Source organism: Vicugna pacos, chromosome 10, assembly GCF_048564905.1.
Source record: "Vicugna pacos chromosome 10, VicPac4, whole genome shotgun sequence".
NCBI classification, from domain to species: domain Eukaryota; kingdom Metazoa; phylum Chordata; class Mammalia; order Artiodactyla; family Camelidae; genus Vicugna; species Vicugna pacos.
The window spans coordinates 74,114,102-74,129,662 of record NC_132996.1 but is presented as its reverse complement, the minus strand read 5'-3'; the positions used below and the strand labels follow the sequence as shown (position 1 = coordinate 74,129,662).

Here is a 15,561-nt window from a genome sequence, read left to right as displayed (position 1 = left end):
CCTGCCACGAGGGCTGCACGGAGGGTTAGACGTGGAGGCTCTGGGGTGGGGGAGGGACACGAAGCTGGGGGACACATGCTTTGCTCAGGGGTGACAGTGCCTGGCGTTCCGTAGGGGTGGAAGACCTGTGCACATTCCAACCCGGCGACTGCAGTCTGCAGCGCGGGCCTGGGGGAAGAAGGGCCCACCTGCCCTGGACGGCACAGGAGCCTTGAAGCATCATAGTGAGTGCCCACTGGGGAGCCCTGCACGTGTCTGTTAACAGTGTAACAACTGAGAAGCTGGTATATTCTCACAATGGAGCACCGCCCGGCCACGAAGACTCGAGGGGCCCCACCCAGAGAGAGAGCTGGGTGCAGGGGGTCGTGTGCTCAGCTGGAAGACACGATGTCCTGGGGCGACTGCAGCACACTGGTCACTCGGGCCGTGGTCACTGTGGGGTCTCTGCAAGGCGCCCCTTCTTTGTGTTGTATGGGTGTCTGCTTTATAAAAACTCATCAAGCCGTACGTTTTATTTTGGTTTGTTTTGTGCACTTTCCTGCATGTTATAAGAAGTTTTAAGAAGTGTAGTTTTAAAACTGTATTTAAGAAGTTCTGTTGGTTTGTTTTGGTTCTTGTCTTAAGAGATGTTTCTTTTCCCGCAGGTCACCAAGACATGCCACCATTTGGGCGAGAAGGACCTGCCAGCCCAGCGCTGCTGTTTTGCAGGCGATCTGTCTTGTTCCCTCCAGCTGCTTCACGGGTCCCCTTGCTCCTTTTCTCCTTGTCTGGAGTGCTCTGCATGTCCCTGGGATGCGTTCCGGCGGGGATTTGTCTGTGTTTGGGCTTCTTTGTTCTTGCATTTGTGGCCTAATGGATGTGAAAAGAGGCAGAACGTTTCCCATCAGTGATGGAAACGTTCTGCCTCTTTCCAGGGCTCTCTGGCTGCCCTCCCGGGAGCCTGTCTTTCTGTCCCAGAAACCCGCCCTGAGCCCTGCCTTTGGGCGGCCGCCTCGGCAGGTGGACACCGTGGAGGTGGGGGAGGTGGGGTGTGGGAGAGGACGCTGACTCGAAGGAGCCCCCCATTCCTGCCCCAGCTGTCCCCTCCCCCTCAGGGAACATGGAAGGAGCCAGTCTCGTGGGCCTGGGGTTTTGGTGTTGGGGACTCGGCCCTCCCCTCATGCCCCCGCCCCCCACTGTCTGAGTCGGTCTCTATTCTGTGGGAGGGGAGCCCTGGGGAGACACCCTGAGCTCCGCACCCACGCTGGTGGTGGAGTTGAGAGCACGTGGTCAAGAAAGAATATTCTGTGGGTTTCCAATGTCTGCAGAGTAGGAGTCAGGCTGAAGTGGGTGGTGGGTTTGTAAGTGGATGGGGGCCCAGAGGACTCTGGCCACTGAGGTCAAGGCGAGAGAGGCTGGGGCTGGCTGCACAACACTGCCCCCCCCACGCACGCCTGCACATGTACACACATGTACACACACACGCGCGCGTGCACACGCACACTCCAGGGCACGCACACGGCCAGGCCCGCCCTTTAGACCTGCTCCCCCTTCAGCCGCTTGGTCCTGATCCTTTTAAACTGGACGGTGGGCTGGAGGTCATAAGGGAAGTGGCCAGGGCCAACCCAGGCACAGCGAGGTAGGGGGAGGACAGGGGAATCCGATGACGCCCCCTAAGCTGTGGAGAACCCGGGGGCACGTCCAGAGGAGCACAGTGTCAACTGAAATGGAGTCACACAACGTGAGAGCTGTGGCTAAGTTTTGTCTGGGGCAAGATGAGGACTACAGCCCGGGAGACAGCATCTCAGGAAGCGCCAAGAACCTGTTCCAAAGAGGCCGGGGGAGAACCGGTGTCACATGTGACTTCAGTGAAGGGGACGCGCAGCCGAGCACACCCGGGGGCAGAGGCTGCTGCTGGGCATGAGGAGCAGGTGTCCCCTTAATGATTTCAGTGCTTCTCTAGATATGGGGAGATGCAAGTATTGGGCTCCTAAAATCTCCTGAAAATGCCTAAGTATCTGAAGGCCTGTTCAGCCCGTTGTCCCAGAGCGCAGAGGCCTCATTCCTGGTCCCAGCCTGCACTCCTCCCCGAGCGCGCTGGGGGTCGGCGGCCGCAGCGGCTCGTGATTTAACCCAGGCGGAGGCAGCCGGCGAGGGCCAGCGTGATCCCGCCCTTGCAGGGGCAGCTGGCGAGGGCTGGTTTTACTTGGCAACAGCAAGAGGGCGGGAGGGCGATTCCTTCTTCAGACCTATCTGTTGGGTATTTATTGACAGCCAGTGTGTTCCAGGCACTGTGAAATCAGATAAAAATGGGGAGGGGGCAGTGCAGGAGGAAGGGGAGACAGAAGGTCAGGGAAGAGCCCAGAGAGGCAAAGACACAGACCTGGAAGCCGAGACCCAGGCAGGAGCTCGCGCCCGCCGGCTGCCTGCTGAGGACTGGAAGTGTCTGACCCACCAGGATCACCTGCCTGGGACGCTGGCTCTTCTCCTGAGCAGGATGGAGGCGGCTGGAGCCTTTGGGCTGGCTGCGAGCCCACCTGCTGAAGGGATGGAAACGTCCTTTGCCGGCTGCAGGGCGAGGGTGCCGTTTCCTGATGCGGGCTGACTGCCTCCGCTGGGCGGGCACGTCCCAGGGAGAAGCTGGCAGAAGCATCCTCAATGCCGATGCCCTTCCTCCTGGGACTTGGGCGGGTGGCCAGCCACCCACTGGCTTCAAAGGCTCACGGAAAACGAGCTTCTGGGCTGCCCTCCGGGATACAGAGTCACCCCCACTCTGCACCTGAGCTGCTCAGAGCCCCCTCTGGCTTCCCAGACCAGCCGTGTCCCTCTCAGGGCGAGGGCTGGACTCAAGGCTCGCTCAGCCTGCCGCCCCCCTGCGGCCCCGGGCTGACTCTGACTCGGGGCTGCTCTTCTCCTGCCGTGAGACTCCTCAGGCTTGTGTTCAGGACTGGCCGACCCCCGCCGGCCGTGGGTTCACCTCCGCTGAAGCATCGCCACCCTGGTTCCTGGCACTGACCTTGACCCTGGAACAGCAGCCCCCAGTTGATACCTTGTTTTCCCCTCTGGTGACCTTCACAGCAACCCTGAGTAGCGGGAAAACCACGTCCCCACGTCGGGGGTGAGGAGACGGGCAGGAGAGGACTGGAGGAAGTTGCCCGGGTCCTGGGTCCCCAAGAGGGACAGGGACAGGCCAGGGTGCTGCCACCACTGCCGTGTGCTCCGTCCTGGTGAAAGCTCCCGTTCTCAGCCGGTTGGGCAGCTGCGCCCCCGTCCCTCCTCTCCAAGGAGGCCACCTGATCCTCGTGGGGTCGAGTTCGGGGGACACGCCATCAAAAGCCCTGCTTAGTCCCATCTCGCACAGCGGACAGAAGACCAGCTGGGTTACGGAGCACACGTTCCCCAGCAAAGTCAGCGGGAGGCAGCAGTGGGGGCCCTGGGCCACCAGGCAGTGCCTGAATGGAGGCCCCAAAGCCTCCAGATCCTGCATACGCAGCCCCTCCTCCCATGTAGAGGACAGGAGGCGGGGTCAGAGCTGGCAGGAATTTTATTGAAAGTTCACAGATACAAGAGCTCTGAGCAGGGTCACAGCTTGAAGGAGGCAGGGTCGGGGAGGATGGAGTGAGTCCTCAGAGGCTGGCAGCCACCCCCCGATCCTGGGAGGCTCCCACAGAAGCCCTTCTTGCTGGGTGTCAGGTCTGAGGGGCCCCAGGAGCCCGGGAGGGGGCACAGGCGGGCAGGGAGGGCAGCCACTGGGAGCCAAGGTGCAGCAGCGCAGGAGGAAACCACGGGCCCGAGAAACAGGCGGAGGGCCAGGAGGGGAAAGCTCGCCGCCCGCTGACTGCGCGAAGCCTCTGATGGCCCTGCTGCCGGGTTCACAGCTTCAGGGGGGCCCCAGGGCAGACGCCCTGCTCTGCCCCGACCACTCAGCATCCAGCATCGCGCCGCCACGAACGCGACCTCGTCTCAGGGCTCCGTCTCCAGGCGGGCGGCCTCAGTAGTCGGTGAGCGGGTACCGCAGGAAGATGAAGACCAGGATGATGCAGGAGGCCGCCAGGGCCGAGCTGGTGATGTTGAACAGCCGGGCCGTCTTCGCGTCTTCCACCGCGCCGTTCAGGTCGTTGAGAAGCTTCTTGTCCCGAACCTGAAGCCAGAGGGAGGAGGTGAGACCAGCAGCCGGACCAGGGGGCCGGACGGGGGCGCGCGGGCGCGGCGCCGGGCGGCTCCTGGCTCCGACGCTGCGGAGGAGGCGCACGCGCACGTGTCGGGGGCGCGGCCGGGGCGCCCGCGAAACTCCTCGCAAGCAGCGGAAGCGAACAACGTGTAGTTAGTTACAGAGGGAGAGAAGGGCAAGGCGAGTGCGGGACCCCGCCAGCACTGGGACGTCGGGACTGAGAAAGCACTCATGTTCGCAAAGGCGCGGCGGAGGGATGAGCCAGGGGTTTGGGAGCAGGACACACGCCACTGTATACAAGGCAGATGCACAGCGGAGACCTGCTGCAGAGCACAGGGAGCCGGATTCAGTATCTGATAATAACCTCTCATGGAAAAGAACCTGGAAAAGAATATACATACACACGCACATATCTGCGTCTTTTATGTTTCCCTGGATCACTATGCTGCACACCTGAAACTAACACAACACTGTAAACCAACTATACTTCAATTAAAAAAAACCCCAAACACTGGGACAGCTATGTGAAGGATATGCAGGAATCCTGTGTTTCTTTTTTTCTCTTTGGGGGGCAACTTTTCTGTAAATCTAAAAATATTTAAAATAAAACAGATTGTTAACCATACTGGATTATATACTTGAAAATTGCTAAGAGAGTAGATCTTCAGTGTTCTTACCACCACCACCACCACCAAAAAAAAAAAAAAAAGCTAACTACTTGGGGTGGTGGAGATATTAACCAGCCCCACTGTGGAAATAAATCATTTCACAATATAAGCATGGATCAGATCACCACGTTGTCGACCTGAAGCTTGTACAATGCTGCCTGTCAATTAGATCTCAATAATGCTGGACACATAAGTAACTACAATAAAAGAGGAAGCTGGCCTCAGAGGGAGTGATATGACTGGACGATGGGGCAGCACAAGTGTGTCCTAATCTGACTGGTCTCACCTAATTTAAAATTAACTGGGATTCCCTGAGAATATGCACTATTCATAGCCAGCAGGCAGCTCCAGGGTGTCTGAGCAGAGATACTAAGGTGCCGGGAGTGGGCTGGAGCCCAGTAAGTCCAGGGAGGCTGTGGACAGTGGTGGACCCATTTCCAAGGTCCTCTGGCTGTGAAGAGATGTCCTTGGGGAGCGTGTCACCCTTGTCCAGGATGGGTCTGAGGAGTTCCCTCTACTCCACACCCTCTCCTTCCATGAAGTCCAAAGAAGTGTAGGCCTGAGCATGCTGCAAGCAGAAAGCAAAGCCTACGAGGCCGGAGGAAGAGGAGAAGGAGGGAGAGAGATGAGAGAGGCAGGGAGAGAAAGTCTTTGCAGCAGCAGATTGGTGGATGGATGGATGGACAGAAGGCAGGGGTGCAGGTGGACGGGAGGGCAGATGGGTAGCTAACGTGGTGGGGACAGGCAGGAGGGAGTGTGGCTGGGTGGCTGGATTTCCTAGAGGTGGGTGGATGGAGGACGTGGGACAATGGAGGGATCAGACAGAGGAGAGGAAAAAGAAGACGGTGAATGTCCAGCGGTGGACAGAGCGGGTGAGGAAGGGGAGGAGGCAATGGAGCTGATGGAGCAGGAAGACAAGTTGGAGGGGTTGGGGGAGGGAGGGGAAGGCTGGGTGACTTCACGTGGATGGCACAGAACCGAGGTGGGGTAGGGAAGGAAGCAGGTGCTGAGGGGCCAGGGAAGGGAAGGAGAGAAGGAGAAAGTCTACATCCATGTGGAATTTTTATTCCAGTGATTCTGGAGAGAACCCACATCACTGAATTTTGTCTTCCTTTATGAGAACGTGGTGTCTCACCCACTTACGTAGGTCTTATCTGATGTCTTCATTAGACTAAAATGTTATAGTTCTCTCCAGAAAGAGCTATTGTATCTTTTGTTAGATTTAGTGTTTGTCTGTTTATTTCGGCTGTCATCACACCGTAAGAGATGTCTGGAATCCTGCCAGCTGGGTTTTGCTGGTGTGTAATAATGCAGCAGATTGGTTTTGTACCCAGCTAAACTATCGTATTCATTCATTGTGATAACTGGCCAAGTTTTCTGTGTAATAAATCATAGCTACCTTAAATAGCAGTCCCATTTCTTCTGTAAGTCCTTATCCTAGGCTCTATGGAACAGTGATTAAGCGTACAGACGCCAGAGGGGAGGGAGCAGCTCAGTGGTAGAGCACCTGCTGAGCATGCATGAGGTCCTGGGTTCAATCCCCAGTCCCTCCACTAAAAATAAATAAATAAATAAATCTAATTACCTCCCCACCAAAAAAAAAAAAAAAATCCAAACCAAAACAAAGCAAAGAGTACAGATGCCAGAGAGTCACTGCCTGGATCTGAATCTCAGTTTTTCCCATCACCAGCTGCATAATCTTAGCAAGAATTCTCATCCGTAACACCTACTGTGAGGGTCACAATAGCACCTACTGATCAGGTTGCTGAAAGGGAGTAACGAGTCGGTGGACAGAAAGCCTGAGCACACATAGTGTCTGGTCCAAAGCAAGCTGTTCTATCACGAGGCAAGACTAGCAGAACCATGCTGAATGGCAAGGGTCATAGCACGGAGCCTCCTCTCCGTCTTCATCTCAAAGCTCACTGCTCAGAATGACGTTCATCATGTTGTTAGAGGTGTATCAGTGTGTTCGTAAAAACCACCACGAGACAAATATATTTCTTCTCTAATTCATTAAGTAGTAAATTATATTCATTGATTATTTTTCATTTTAAACAACACTAAATTTTAAAAATAAGCCCTTGATCATGACTTTTTTGTTGGATACTTGGAATGAGGAAAAGTAATGATAGAGTTGGATGTTTCAAGTGGATGGATGAGTGGTGGGAAGGAAGATGGATTACTGAATGGATGGGGAATGGTGGCTGGTTGTAAAGGTGACTAGGAAGAGGAGGACTGAAGAGGTGCCTTGATGTTGGGAAGGTGGATGGATGACGAAGAGGGAGATACGGAGTGTACGCTGGATGTGTGGGACAGACAGGGAAATGGACACAGGAATGGATGCTGGGTGGGTGGGAGAGCTGGATGGATAGGTGAGTGTTTCCTGAAAGGGCAGAGCTGGTACATAGGCGGATATGTGAAAGCTCAGTGGGTGGGATGAGCTAGCACATGAACACATGAGAATGGATGCTGAATGGATGGAACAGGTGGCTGGATGGACACATAAATGTATGCCAGGTGGGGCAGGTAGATAGTGGATATATGAAATTAAGTTGTGTGGTTGGAACAGTGAACAGGTATCTGGGTACATACAGGAATGTATGCTGGATGGGGGAGCAGGCAGGTAGAGGAGCCTATGAATACATCCTGGATAATCTGGACAGGGGGATGGATGGAGGCATGAGCGCATGCTGGATGGGTAGGACAGGTGGGTGGATGGAGGCGTGGGCACGCGCTGGATGGGTAGGACAGGTGGGTGGAAGGAGGCGTGGACGTGCGCGGGATGGGTAGGACAGGTGGGTGGATGGAGGCATGGGCACGCGCTGGGTGGGTAGGACAGGAGGGTACGTGGGTTTAGAAATAAATGCTGAATTGTTGGGATAGGCAGATAGATGGACGTGTGCTGGGTTGGCGGGAAAGATGCATATGTGGACAAGAAATGTGTGTCAAATGGATGGAGCAGGTGGATAGATGGATATATGAATTGTGTTGGGGGAGTCGATGGGCAGATAAATGGAAAAGAGGGAGGGCTAGATTATAGACTAATGCATGCAGATGGACAGCTTCATTAACTCAGTCAGTGTGTGCTCAGTGCCCGCTCTGTGTAACTGTGGGTCTAGGTCCCAAGCGTAGGGCAGGGAATGAAACAGTGTCCCCTGTCCTCATGGAGCTCACGTTCTAGGGAGAGGACACAGAAGGTAAACACGATATGATGTGTTAAATGTCCAAAAAGAAAACTGAAGAAAACAGGCAGCAGAGAGAATTGTGGGAGGTGCAGTTCTAGCTGGGTGCTCAGGAAGGCAGGCACGGAGCGGGGACATTTGAGTAAAGTCTAGAAAAGTGTGACAGACTCATATGTTTGCCTGCAGCGAACACATGTCTCAGAGCACAAAGCTCTGAGGCGGGAGTGTGCCTGGGTTCCGAGGAATAACCAGGACCAGTGTGCGGGGAGCGGAACCCCGAAGGGGGGGAGTAAGGCTCAAGGGCAGAGAGCAAACTGAAGCAGCAGATTGTGGAGGGCTTTGTGGAGCTTTTTAGCAGAAAACATGACATGCTCTGGCACATTTTAACGTGGTAATTCTGGATGCTGGGTGAAAAACAGACTTACGGGGCAGAGGCTGGACGAAAGCTGAGACAAGGCTAATAGCCCAGGTGAGTGATCAGGGTGGTCGTACGGCTGAGAGCAGTGAAGGTGCTAAGAGCTGATCTTTTAAAAAAAATCTATTTTGAAGATAGAGTTGACGGTATTTGCGAGGCTCAGACATGGAGTACGACACACACACACACACACAAGAACCGGAATGGAATCTGAGATGATTTGAAGACCTGCTGAGGTAAAGGAGCCGCGGAAGACCCCCGGAGGGGGCCTTTGTGCCAGCTTCACGGCTTGATTTCTGACATGTTAACCCATATTGATGAAGGATGTACAGCTAGATGGATAAGTGAATAAACTGAGAAAGATGAACAAAAGTGCTGGAAAATGGCCACTTTGAGGTCAGTACGGCCCCACTTTATGAGGAGGAACACGAGGCACAGTCACCAGCCCCTCATTACACCTGCTCCCCGCCTCCTGCCCCCGCCCCACCCTGGGTCAAGCACAGGCTCTCTCCCCTGGACGCCGGCACTGGGACCTCCCTCCTCTCTGCCTCTGGGCTTCTCTCGTGCCCTCCCTCCACACTGGCTGCAGACTTTCCAGCTCTGATCACCTTTCCCTTTCGTGTCCCCCATGCCCCTCACGTGGAATTCCAAGTCCTTGAGTGCATGGCCTCAGTGTGCCTTTCCAGGACTACCTTCTTCTGTGCCCCACCGACGATGGGGGCTTACTGCTCCCCGCGATGCCCCACCCTCGTCTGTTAGCTTATGCTCTTTTTCTCCATCGGGAACACCTGTCCCCTCAGCCATCCTTCAAGGCCCAGAGAAAAAGCTGCCTCCTCCGGGAAGTGACCGTGCCTGACCCCAGCCTCACCCCAGACTGGGAGCGAAGTCTCCCGAAACGTTTGGTGCTTGCTCATCTTCCCCTGCATCCTCGGTCCCTCCACCCAGTCATCCAGCATCCTTTGACCCCGAACTTGGTCAGCCTGCGTTGGATCTGGGTGGGCAGCGGGCTGTTGTGGTTAGGGCAGGGGGCTCTCTGGTTGGGAGGGAGGGTCAGCCCGAGGGAGGCGGCAGGAGGGGACCCGGGTCTCACAGGAGTCTCAGGCTGAGGGAGCAGCGCAGTGACTCAGAACGGCGGGGGCGGGGCGTTTGGTGAGCATAGGAAGATGGCCAGAAACGGGTCCTGCAGGGCCTTGAATGCCAGCATGAGGAGGCAGGACTTCTCCTGGCCAAGCATGGGGAGCCGCGGTCGCGAGAGCTGCTTGTGCCGCAGGCGTGAATGGGGAATTGTGTCTGCGCCTCCCCAGGCCGTCTGCGCGGTGCGGACTCAGCCAGCGTCGGATGCCTGGCCCGTGGGGGCCGAGCGGGCGGGCAGGCAGACAGGGCGGGCGGGGACACAGGGCTCCCTTCATATTCCCTGAATGCCAGCCTCTGCCCTGCTCGCGGGTGTGCTCACTTGAATGTCATTTTGTTTTGATGTGTTTTGTGAACGGATAGGGGAATGGGCTCAGTGAAGCGAAGCGGCTCACTGCTCTTAAGGGACCACGCTGGGAATTGAGCCACGGCCTTCTGACCCCACGGCCGTCAGGTGCCCTTGGAAGTGCCCAGGACTGGCTGCAGACCATGTAGGGTGCAGCAGGCCAGGAGATGGGCAGCTGGATGGACAGATGGACAAATTCCCAGGCGCAGGAGCCCGTGCCAGCCAGTCTGTCCTCCCTGCTGCCCAGGATGGGCAGCTCACCCTGCACACCCCTCCCAGGGAAGCGCCAAGCCTTCCTGCCCTCGAACACCTTCCCCCCAGGAGGGACACAGGGCGCAACCCAGGCTGGAGGCACAGTGAGTCCCAGCCTGCCCCTCAGAAGCACCAACTCCCACCCCCTCGGCCCAGCACGAATCCTGCACCACTCAGAAATCTGTGACCTACCTACAGCCCACGGCAGATGGGCCTGCCCTGTGCCAGCTGGCTGCAGCCACGAGAATCCACGCAGCCCCACCTGACCCACAGCCACAGGCCACTGGCTGAACAAGGCAAGTGGGCATGGGGGAGGCAGAGCCCTGCCAGCTGCCCGGTGACTGGGCCCTCTACTCTGCCGGAGCCCAGGGGAGCCAGAGCTGAGGTTGGCCTGGGGGCTTCACCCCTCAACTCCCGGGACCCCTTCCCTTTGCTGTCTCCGCAGCCCACAGGCACACGCACTCACACACAGACAAATGCACGTGCAGGCATTCACATCTACACATACAGTTACACACACATCTATATGTGCACACACAGTGCATGCACATATTTAAATTTCATACATGCACACTCCCAGTTGTATGCAGGTGCACACACAATTACACATACATCCACCCTCACACACACTCACACGGTTACAAACATGCTTACACCTACACACCTCATGCGTGCACCTATACACGTGCGTGCTCACACCTTATGCACACACTCGTGCACTCTGCACACTCACAAGGTACCCACACACACGCACACACACTCCACCCAGGGCCCGTGTGGTGGAGCCTGGGGCTGGGCTCACAGGCCTGAAGACGCTGGTGAGTGGCAGTGGGTGAGGGTGAGTCAGGAGGACGGGAAGCCAGGGGCCGGAGTGTGTGATGCCGGGCCAGGGGAGGGGGGGACTCAGTGCTTGAAGGTGCTCAGAGGCAGTGCTGTCCCAGCGGCCTACTCCCGGCCCAGCCCCTCCTCCCCCTCCAGCCCCTGTTTCACCCCCACACCGCTGGGCAGCTGCAGTCAGTGAGATGCAGTCAGTGAGATGCGCCTGGCCTTGGACAGTCAAATCTGGGCTCAGGAAAAGTGATGAGCCGGCAAGATGTGAGCCAGGCCCTTCTGGGTGATGGACAGGGAGTGGGGGGCGGTGTCCAAGTCCACCCCCTCTTCCTGCCGATGGGCCCCAGCAGCCCAGGGCTCTTTGGTCCTTACACATCCGCAGGGATCTCCCAACCCCAAGGGTCAGCCCATCACAGCTTCCCTCCTTGAATCTCAGTCCAACTCTCTCCACTCGGCCCTCGGGGGGATGGAGTCCTGTCTGCCTGGCACTCTGCTCTGCTCCCAGCTGGAACTCTCACAGCAGCGAGGGGCTTCTGGGAGGTGCACCCACTCAGGGCATGGGGCAGGGGTGTATGGGACCTGGCTCCCAGGATGGATGGTTTACAAACTGCATGTGACGGAGCAGGCAGAGCATCGGTCTGCCATGGCCTCTCTCTGAGTACCTGTTTGGAACCAGGTGCCCTGAGAGGGGCTTGGACAAGAAGGCCTCCAGCAGTGACATCGCCCCTCCTATCAACAGGGGAAGGATTCCAAGGCCTCTTCCTCCTGGTGCTGGCTTTATCCCGTAAGCTCAGGGACAGGTTGGTCCAGACCTAATTCCCATGTCCGCCGCCCAGAGGACAGGACACTGGGTCCCAGGTTCCCACCCCATTGACTAAACTGGCTGTGCAGAGACCTTGACCCTGAGGACCCCAAATCCTGCTAAGCCACCCTGGAAGTTTCCCCAGCTCAGGACAGGGACGGACAGGCCCTCCCTGACAGCCTCAAGCTGGGTGACATCCCTCTTGCTGGATCCCCCACCATCTTTCTATTCCTTGGCCCCTCCCTCCTCGGCACCTGCGGCACCTGCGGCACCAGGGTTTCTCTGAGAGGGAGGGGGCAGAGTGACGCTGCTCCTCCCGCCCCGCCCCCGCTCCTCCTGCCCCGCCCCCCGCTCCTCCCGCCACGCCCCTGCTCCGCCTGCCCCGCCCACTCACTTTGAGGGAGTAGGCCAGGGCGATGAAGCCAAGGCAGCAGAAGTTGAGGTAGACGAAGTTGAAGATGGACCAGAGGTAGTAGTCGTTCACCTCGGTGGTGTCGGGGTAGACCTCGATGACAGTCGTGGGATTCGTCATGGTCTTCTTCTCTGCCAGGTGCTTGCAGGCCTGGGGAGCGCCGGCGGCCCGCACGCTGTCTGTCTTGCTGTTCTTGGACTCCATGGGGAAGAGAGTGGGTGCCATGGGGGGCGAGGCCGAGGGCTCGGGGGCCGGGGCCGCTGGAGCCTGCAGAGCGGGGGGCTTGGACACGCAGGCGAAACAGCCCTTGGGCGAACCTGCCGGGGGCCTGGGGATCCAGAAGGCCCCGTCCAGGGGCACTCGGGCTTCCTGGGTGCCGTCCGTGGTGCTGGCCGGGGCTCCCAGCGGGGCTGGGCACTGGCTGGGGCCCTGGGCCTGGAGGGAGGGGGTGAGGAAGAATGAGCTAGGTCCTGCGCCGCCTCCAGCGCCCGCCCTGGAACCCTGTAGCATCTCCCCTGCGGCCCCATCGACAGCCCCAAAGGACATGGAAACCCCTGCCGAGGCAGCCAGCTGCCGGCCGCCACCTGCCCCCCCCCCCCACCGCCCTAGCCACCGCTGATGCCAAAGCCCTCGCAGCAGCCTTGGCAGGGACTTGGGGGCTTTTTGTCACTTTACCATCTGTACACAAACACCCACCCACTGACACGCAACAGCAACACCCCCACGTTCCCCGCGGCACCCCGACTGGCGCGCTCGTGGAATAAAGGGAGCAACCGGCGCCCAGACACCGGCACACACGGGGCACGCAGACCCCCAGTGACGCGGCCCCGTCACTATTTGGCAGAAGGAGCAGAGCTCTCTGGAGCACCTGCACGCTGGCACTCGCCAACACATCCGCCGCAAACGCCAGCACCATCGCCAGGCTCTCCAGACCCCGGCACACGCTGTGCGCTCAGAGCTGTCGCCCGGTAAACAGCTCCGCGCTGTGACACGCACACGGCAACACAGGCTCGGACGCGACCGCGGGAGAATGAACGCGGCGGCTGCTGGGGCTCCGAACTCGCGCGCCATCGCCCCTGCCCCCAACCCGGGCCCCAAGCGGTGCCCGGACCCCAGGCGCGCGCGACCGCAGCGAGCTACCCGCCCGGTGCCACAAACACGCACAATGACTCTCCGCGAAACAAGCACTTGTCCAAAGAGGCCCCGAGGCGCCCGCGCCTGGCGCCGCCCCGGGGGTCGGCCGCCGAGGCCCCGCGGCCCCCAGCCGGCCCGGGTCTGCCGCAGCCGCCCGGACGGCGCGCCCTCACCTACTGGCGACTCCTCGGCGGGCGGGCCCGACCCTGCGCCGCGGTCCGCGCGTCCTTCGGCCGTCCCGCGGGTGGCTGGCTGTCCCGCCGCTCCGCGTCCCGGCGGCCCGACCTCGGCGTGGGGAGCGCGCGGGGTGGCGGGCGGGGAGGGGCGCGGGGCTGGCGGCGCTCCCTCCGCAGCGCCAGGCCGGCCGCGCGGCTGCAGCCCAAGCCTGACTCACGGCGGCGGCGGCGGCGGCGGCGGCGGCGGCGGCGGGCGCAGCCACCTCCCCGCCTCCTCCCGCCGGCAGGGTGGGGGCCGCGGGCGCCGGCCGGAAGCGGCGACCCTCGGGGGGTGGGGTGCAGGGCCGGCCGGGCAGGGGTTCCCTTCCAGCGCCAGACCTCAGGGCTCGCGCCACCCGAGTCTCCTCGGACCCCGCCCCACCCCAGTCCCTGCCCACTCCCTCTGGCTGAGCCCCCAGCCCCTGTCGGAGCCCGTTCCTTCGCTGAGCCCTCCCATCCGTCTCCCCGGGACTGAGAGCCCCTTCCTCCTTCTTTGCTCCTCTCAGCTCCACCCTGGCTCCCAGATGGCGTCAGAGCCCCCCCCCCCCCCCGTGCTGCCCCTTCCCCGCCTGTGGAATATCACATCCCTAGGGGATCCGTCCACATCTAGGTCCCTGCCCCTCCCCACCACGTCCCAGGCCCGACAGGTGGGTGTCCGAGCCGCACCAAGCCCTGCAGCCCCAGAGCCCAGGTGCCTCCAGCCTGTCCCCCTCACCCCAGCCGGCCCTCCTGCGGAGCCGAGCCCCTCCCTGCTCTCCTGGCCCTGCACGACCCGTGCCCCCCAACCAAGCCCCCTCCAGGGCCCTTGTCCTTCTTGAGTCTCTGGCCCCTCCCAGTCCCCAAGCCCCCAATTACAGGGTGTACCTCACCAAGCCCCTTTCCTCCGAGGGCCCAGCTCTGCACCATCCTGTCCCTGACCGGGGCCCCAGACCCCAGGGCACCTCACAGCTTCAACATTCTGAGCCTAAGTCCAGGCCTTCACTGAGCCCTGGTGGCCCCCACTCGGCCCGTCCTTCCAGAGCCCACCCCACTTTGGCATTCCTGTCCCCTCCTTTTCCCAAATCTGGACCCCACACACCCAGCCCAGAGCCCCTGAGCCCCACCCTCGATAATCTGGCTCCCTCACCAAGTCCAGTCTTGGAGACCATGAACTCTCAGCTGTTGGAAGCCGCTGCCCCTGGGGCCAGGTGTCCCCTCCAAGCCCCTGTGACACCTGTCTCCTTGCAGCTCAGGCCACTTGCCTGCCCTGGCCTTTCTGCAAGCCTGGCCGCCCTACCCTGTGGGTGCTCTGTCCCCAGGTCTCTTCCCCTCCCAGCTGGCGTCTTCCCCACCATGCCTTCACTGTCTCTCTGACACTTGCCCCCAGCTAGCTTCCCCTTCCTGCAGATGTCCCCATGATACCCTCCACCACGGAGAAACCCTAGCCCTCTCGGCTTCCTCAGCCCCCACCTCACTGTGCAGGGGCCCCTTGCTAAGCTGGGTCCTCTTCACCAATCTGCCAGCCCCACAAGAGTCCAGACCCACCAGAGCCCCCCTCCCCCCAGCTGCCTCCTGTGTGGCAGCCTGGTTCCTCCCTCCCTCCCTTGAGCCCCCCGTCCTCCCCATAGGCTCTGCCCTGAGACCTGCCTCCCATGAAACCCCTTTCTGCTCTCTCTCAACCTGCCTCCCTTCTCTCCCTGACCCTCTCCTGCGAGCCTGGGCCCTTGTCCCGGACCCCTTCTCCTCGTTCATGCCTGCCTGTGCCAGGTCCTGTCCAGTCCCCTTCTCTCCCCAAAACTCCGTGCGCTCTGAGCCTGAGCCCTTCTAGCCAGGCATTCTTGTACCTGGGCAGGCCCCACCCCCTCACCAGGCCCTTCCCCTTCCCAGCCCACGGCTCTCTCCTTCCCTTCGCAGACCCTGGCAAGGCCTCATTCAGGGCTTGTCAGGAACCGGGGTGGGGGGGGGGCAGCACCTGGGTTGGCTTTAAAGCTGTTGCGAAAACCCTCTTCCGGTGGGAGGGGTTCCCAAGCACAAGCCCCGCCCC

The 15,561-nt window shown here is 59.8% G+C and overlaps 1 protein-coding gene across 2 annotated transcripts; it reads right to left on the bottom strand.

Moving 5' to 3' along the window:
- Positions 1-3,505: 3,505 nt before the first annotated feature.
- Positions 3,506-15,096, bottom strand: IFITM10 (interferon induced transmembrane protein 10). 2 transcript variants are annotated; one of them, XM_072970552.1, is made up of 3 exons: positions 14,665-15,096; positions 12,172-12,624; positions 3,506-4,120 (listed from the first exon to the last, which is right to left on the bottom strand). In XM_072970552.1, the coding sequence occupies exons 2-3, from the start codon at positions 12,412-12,414 to the stop codon at positions 3,971-3,973; spliced, it is 393 nt and encodes a 130-aa protein (XP_072826653.1). In that variant the 5' UTR covers positions 12,415-12,624; positions 14,665-15,096; the 3' UTR covers positions 3,506-3,970. The 2 variants fall into 2 exon arrangements, with proteins under 2 accessions (XP_072826653.1, XP_072826652.1); XM_072970551.1 differs by lacking the exon at positions 14,665-15,096 and adding an exon at positions 13,497-14,023.
- Between the last annotated feature and the right edge of the window lie 465 nt (positions 15,097-15,561).

Coding starts and splice junctions, on each gene's coding strand:
- IFITM10 (XM_072970552.1), bottom strand. CDS start 12,414: ATGGCACCCACTCTCTTCCCCATGGAGTCCAAGAACAGCAAGACAGAC. Junction 4,121..12,171: donor CCCTGGCCTACTCCCTCAAA/GTGAGTGGGCGG, acceptor CTCTGGCTTCAG/GTTCGGGACAAGAAGCTTCT.